This window comes from Sinocyclocheilus rhinocerous, unplaced genomic scaffold, assembly GCF_001515625.1.
Source record: "Sinocyclocheilus rhinocerous isolate Xijiao unplaced genomic scaffold, SAMN03320098_v1.1 scaffold286, whole genome shotgun sequence".
In the NCBI taxonomy this organism is placed as follows: domain Eukaryota; kingdom Metazoa; phylum Chordata; class Actinopteri; order Cypriniformes; family Cyprinidae; genus Sinocyclocheilus; species Sinocyclocheilus rhinocerous.
The window spans coordinates 630,272-635,996 of record NW_015632405.1 but is presented as its reverse complement, the minus strand read 5'-3'; the positions used below and the strand labels follow the sequence as shown (position 1 = coordinate 635,996).

The 5,725-nt window shown below is 36.6% G+C and overlaps 2 protein-coding genes across 4 annotated transcripts in view; one reads left to right on the top strand and one right to left on the bottom strand.

Moving 5' to 3' along the window:
* The window catches only part of bmp6 (bone morphogenetic protein 6), a 45,931-nt gene extending 44,552 nt beyond the window's left edge, over positions 1-1,379 (top strand). For 2 of the 3 annotated variants that reach the window (XM_016555144.1, XM_016555142.1), the window contains 3 exons: positions 448-527; positions 705-815; positions 921-1,379. In XM_016555144.1, the coding sequence (XP_016410630.1) occupies positions 448-527; positions 705-815; positions 921-1,070 (341 nt within the window). In that variant the 3' untranslated portion in view covers positions 1,071-1,379. The remainder of the gene's footprint in view (positions 1-447; positions 528-704; positions 816-920) is intronic. The other variant, XM_016555143.1, reaches the window with a different exon arrangement.
* Positions 1,380-3,395: 2,016 nt separating this feature from the next.
* Positions 3,396-5,725, bottom strand: part of txndc5 (thioredoxin domain containing 5) — a 19,252-nt gene continuing 16,922 nt past the window's right edge. Inside the window, exons 8-9 of the mRNA XM_016555158.1 lie at positions 5,322-5,483; positions 3,396-4,485 (exon numbers count right to left, since the gene is read on the bottom strand). Coding sequence (XP_016410644.1) covers positions 4,363-4,485; positions 5,322-5,483 — 285 coding nt within the window. The 3' untranslated portion in view covers positions 3,396-4,362. The remainder of the gene's footprint in view (positions 4,486-5,321; positions 5,484-5,725) is intronic.

Genomic DNA, 5,725 nt, shown 5'->3' with positions numbered 1-5,725 from the left:
TATATATATATATATATATATATATGGTGCACCAACTGTAATATCAAATAACTCAGTTACAGTTAAAATTATAATCAAGTACTTTTTACCTGTGCTTTAGTATGTTAGTCAACACATCAAAGCAAGTGTACATCTTTAAAGTGCAACAAAAGACTATTAAAACATTTAAAATGTACTTTAAAGTCCAATATTTAACTTAATATATACAGTAACATTATTACAAAGTACGTTTTAAATGTGTATTTATTGTATTATTATATTATCTGCAAGTGCATTTTTTAATATGCCTTTAACATTTGAAGTCAATACAATTAAGCACACTTCTTTTTCACAAGGGATCCCTTTAAGACAAATTGACTATGAAAGTATAAAAAAAAAATAAAATAAAAAAAGTGTATGTTATACTGTGACCTAGCAGACGTTAATGTCTCTCTTCTCTGTATATAGCAGATTACAACAGCAGTGATCAGAAGACCGCCTGCAGAAAGCATGAACTGTACGTCAGCTTCAGAGAATTGGGCTGGCAGGTAAAGATGAAGAACATCTGCATAATCGTTATTGCAAATCTCAAACTGGATCAGCCTTCAGCGGTCATTTGGATATAAAACAAATTATTAATAATTATCCCGAATGAGTGTTTCATCTATTTTAAAACAATTTTTAGTGTGAGCATCCCTTTTGATTTAAATATATGTGTTTGTCAGGACTGGATTATTGCACCCGAGGGCTATGCAGCAAACTACTGCGATGGAGAATGTTCTTTTCCCCTAAACGCCCATATGAATGCTACTAATCATGCTATAGTACAGACACTGGTGAGTCCTGCTTTATAACATAAATACCAGACCTAACAGAAATAGTATTGTTAAAGTTTATTTCACAGTAGTGAGTGTAAAACAATATCTTGCTCCACTTTTCAGGTCCATCTCATGAATCCAGAGAACGTTCCAAAACCATGCTGCGCTCCCACCAAACTGCATGCAATCTCCGTGCTCTACTACGACGACAACTCCAACGTCATTCTGAAAAAATACAAGAACATGGTGGTGCGCGCATGCGGCTGCCACTGACACAAGGGACACGTGTCGCCCTGCCCGACCGCTGCACCGCAGAGACAGGACTGACAAAACGAAATAAAGACAGATGCGAAAAGCAAGCATTATGAAAAAAAAATATGTGAGAGAATGTCTCGACGGTAGATCCAAGTTTGCTGCTTCTCATTTTTACACACATGGCCATTTCTCGTGACATTTCGGATCCTACAAACTGCCAAGAGGATGTTCATGTGAATCTATAAACAGAAAATGAACTTGATGCCTTAAGTCTAAAACAAAGACACATAAAGAAAATGTAAATTATGAGCTAAAATGCAGTCTGTATTTAAAATTGTGTTTCACTTATCAAATATTTAAAGGGGTCGCATCATAACATTATCACTTCATTTTCTAAGTAAGGTCTACTTTTTACAAAACAGTCAAATCAGTTCTTTATGACTTTTTCCCCACCCACATTCTGATCCTTGGAATTAAATGGGATACTTTTTTTTTGCTGTGCCTTTTGGACTAGACTTTGTATCTTTCTAATGTTTGAAAGTTCCAGAAGTTCAAAACAAATCATTTTTTTGCAACTTTCAGGAACTTCCTCCCCAATATAAATAGACAGTTTGAGTTCTGAAAGTTACTGTAGCTTTTTTATTTCAAAAGAAACTTTGATTCTTCATGATATGACCTCTTTAAGATCTGAAACTTATAAATGACTATGTCCCAAAGCACAGAAATCAGAACAGGAAACTTTCTACTGCTTTGTGTATTTTTTGATGAAGTCACTTGAACCACAGGACTCTATTTTAGGTCTCAAAAAATCGAATTATTTTAAGTTTCTCAATATTTGCTCTGCACTACCTGTGGTTTGCATCTGTGAGTCAGAGCCAGTGGTTACACACTTCAACAGAACTCAAAGAACGGAACCATTATGCTGCCGTTCCAAGGATGGAACTGTAATTTGATGCCGTCTGACACCACAGATCTATAATTTCCCTGCAACACCTGCACCTCGGATGACTTACATCCAAAACTCCCCATAATACATGAGGACCTACAAATAATTAAATTTGTATTCTGTGCCATCGTACTCACATGGGCTGTAGATTTTCCACCATCTCATGTCTATTTATTGTCAAACATTTTTTAAAATGCAGCTGTCAATCCTTTTTTTCCACTGTGAGCCATTGAATGGTACAAAACTCTTGCTGGACAGGCAACATAGGTCTATTATCAGCATTGTAGCAATATATTTTGTATTTGCCTTTTGTAATTTGGGAATTGATAATTGCTTCAATTTTTATACCAATACTGAAACCAAATAATTCAGTTACGTTTAGTCACATTTTAATGCTGTTTGCATTTCCATTCATCTCACTGGCACAGGACTCCAATAAGCCAACAGGACCATGCCTGCCAGCCAAACCTCGACTGCTTGGTTCACATTGACAGTGGCCACATCACTATGGTATTGGGTTGTACTGTTGGTTGCCAGTAGGCTTATCTGTACTCAAAATCTGCCGCAAAGAATTGAATTTGAGGGTAGTAAAAAGTATAACAATTTTCAAAATATTGTCAATTTTTTTCCAACTCCTATTCCTAGTTATATCACATACCTCCCATAAACTGCTGTTTACGTCTCAGCCGTATTTGGATGCTTGTGTGTAAATACTTGTACATTTTACCGTTTATTTATTGTTCTTTTTATGAATCCTATAGCACAGAGATCATATAACAAGAGTAAAGGAACAATTAAAAACTGCTATTTTTGGAAAAAGACATTTTATTATGAAATTTGTGACAACATGGCTTTTTTTTTTGTACAAAAACCCCCAGGCAGTGCGTGTACCCCTCTCACACAGGACAAAAATACTGCATTTTTCAGTAAGTTCGGCCTTGACCATGTGCCTCCCATAAAGACTTCACTGAATATATGCGGTTTCTCTGATTGCTTTTCCCTTCCTTCTCTTTCAGATCCAGTAAAAGAGAAAAATAAACATCTCGGTGTGGGAATATTTGAAAGGAAAAATGTTAATTACATTTGTTTAAATCAATGAAACCACCGGAGAGCATTAGAGAACACATACAAGTCTGTCAGCATTCTTCAAGCAATGATACCAGGCGACGCTAGTGTCTGAATTTCACCATCTCAAAGTGTTTTAAGCAGTTCACTAATAATATTAAAAGTGGTTGACTGCATGTGAAAGCCATCAAGACTGAATTACAGAGGGGGGAAAAAAAAGAGTGCGTCTCAAACAGAGAGTCTAAAAGACAAACCTAATCAAAGGAAAAATGACATGGGGAAAAATAAAAAAAGCCACATCTGAAGAATAATCTAAGACAAAAAAAAAAATACTGTACCATAAACGTTTTAACCTTTCACAAACTCTACTGTAAGTAAACCATATTTCCATAAACCGTCATTATACAGCAAAAAATAATCTATTTTGCATTGTCTTACTTTGCTGAGTGTTGAGAAATTACAAAAAAGTATTACATAATGGCAATATTGGGGATATGTCTAAACGTATTTACCCCATTCATATGCCTATAAGAATATTAAGAAGCTTTATAAGACAAATTAACCAAAGATGTTAAACCAGCCTAATGTGGTTTGCTGGCCATCAAACTTGTTAAGACTGGCCTGGTTTGATAATTACGGCCAACCATCTGAACCATCTGAATCTTGGCTGGTTTAAGCAGGTCTCCCAGTCTGGCTAACAAACTACCTTAGTCTGGTTTATTTAATAATTTTTTAATCTTCTGAACGATACAACCATTTCAAAACCTAAGACCACAACAGAAACATTTGAAACTCCAACAGAAAAACCATGTACATGGTCAAAGTGCTGTTTGCAAGTGTGTATCATATAGTATTTTACACTGAATGGAGGGAAAAAAACAAAAAAACAGAAATCACAGCAGGTGCATGTCATTGTTTTCTTTAAATGGTACATGGTCTCCCTGAGGTCATATTTTCTTAGCTGATAGCAAACTAAGCTGAATTTCCTCAAATATAACTTACAAAACACGCACCTTAAATGATGTAACGATCTTAACAGTGTCATTGTTTAAATCATACTGCTGTTATTTTAATGGAGAAAGGGTAAAATCAAAAGTCTGTGGTTGTAATCGCTAATAATCTCATCAACTGATCAGAGATGAAATCGTGTACATTCACATTTTGTCATGTGGAAAAGACTGCTCACTTTAGCAGATGAGGGACAGAAATGAAGAAAAAGCAGTCCATTTGACAGTATGGTAAATGTAGATAGTGTTGCTTTGTGGAGGATGTGTTTCGAGATGGAAAATGAGGGAGGAGTTACAGCTCATCTCTCGCTTGCTTCATAACAAAATTGTGCAAGCTCTCTAAGTCCCGCCCTCCATTATGCTCCTCCCCCTGTTGCCCCGCCCGGAACATCAGGAGAGTTGGGTATCCACGCACCTATAGAAAACAATGACCAAATATTTACATACATTTAAATTGTGTGTAGTAATTAAACACGAAGCCAAGCCAAACTGGATCCTTTCAGAGTAGCTATTTGATTTGGAACAAATTTGGGAAAGAAAAAACGTATGTTCGATATAGCATGAATGTATGTTGCATAAACAAAATCTGGATGTACTAGATCCACCATGTTGGCTTTGTCATGTGACCTGCTTCCGTTTTGTTATTTACTGCCACTCACAACTCAGGGATAGAAAAGTGTGCATAGGTATACACACTTCAAAATGTCGATGGAAGTAGTTGGTCACGTTGAGTCACACCATGCGGAGAGCGCTCCAAATCAATCTAGTTATGAGGTTCGGTTTGTTTGTTTATAATTGAACGCAATTTCAGCTTCCAAGGCAAAAAGTTGCTAAAATATCATATCTAAATATTAAAACTAATACAAATAAAAACTGGCACTTTTTATTGTGTATGCACTTAATAAAAAAGAAAAAAAAGGACTTCGCTTTATCAAAAGTAAAAAAAAAATCATTAATGGAAGGATTTGTAACTAGAATCATTAGATGGAATGAAACTGAAACCTGTATAGAAACATTTGTTACATTTTCATAGTAATTTCATAGTTCATAGTAGACAGAAAGGCAGCACACAAGTTTTTGGAACAAGCTTAAAAAAGACCTAATTTCAAAAAATGACTCTCTGCCACTAATATGAAATTATGTTGACCCCATCCCTCAAACATTCACAATCCACAAGACTTGTTACTCTCGCTGCCACCCATCAGGGAATAAAAATGTGACTGAGATCCAGACTAAATGAGCTGCACTCACAGAGTATCTGTTGCAGAGCGTTCTCTCCACGGTGCAGTCCACTTTAGCAATCTTCACATCAGTCAGACCAGGAAACTCCTTTTTAGATAGATCCTCCCAGGTAGGGGCCAGGTTTTTGCAGTGACCACACCTTAAATACACGAACACATATCGCGTGAGTCGCTGAATGACAGAGGATAAGCTCAGCCAATCAGGGAGTGGCGGGTCTTTTGATTAGCCACTAAGGAAACATTAAGATGATAAGAGGAACAGATAGGGGAGGACACTGTGTGCACGCATGTGGATATACACTAGGGCTGGAACGGTTCAACTTACTCACGGTTCGGTTTGTATCACGGTTCACGGCATCTGCGACTGAAAACTACTGCGTGCGACTATAAACATTTTTTTAGGAGCACCGGTGC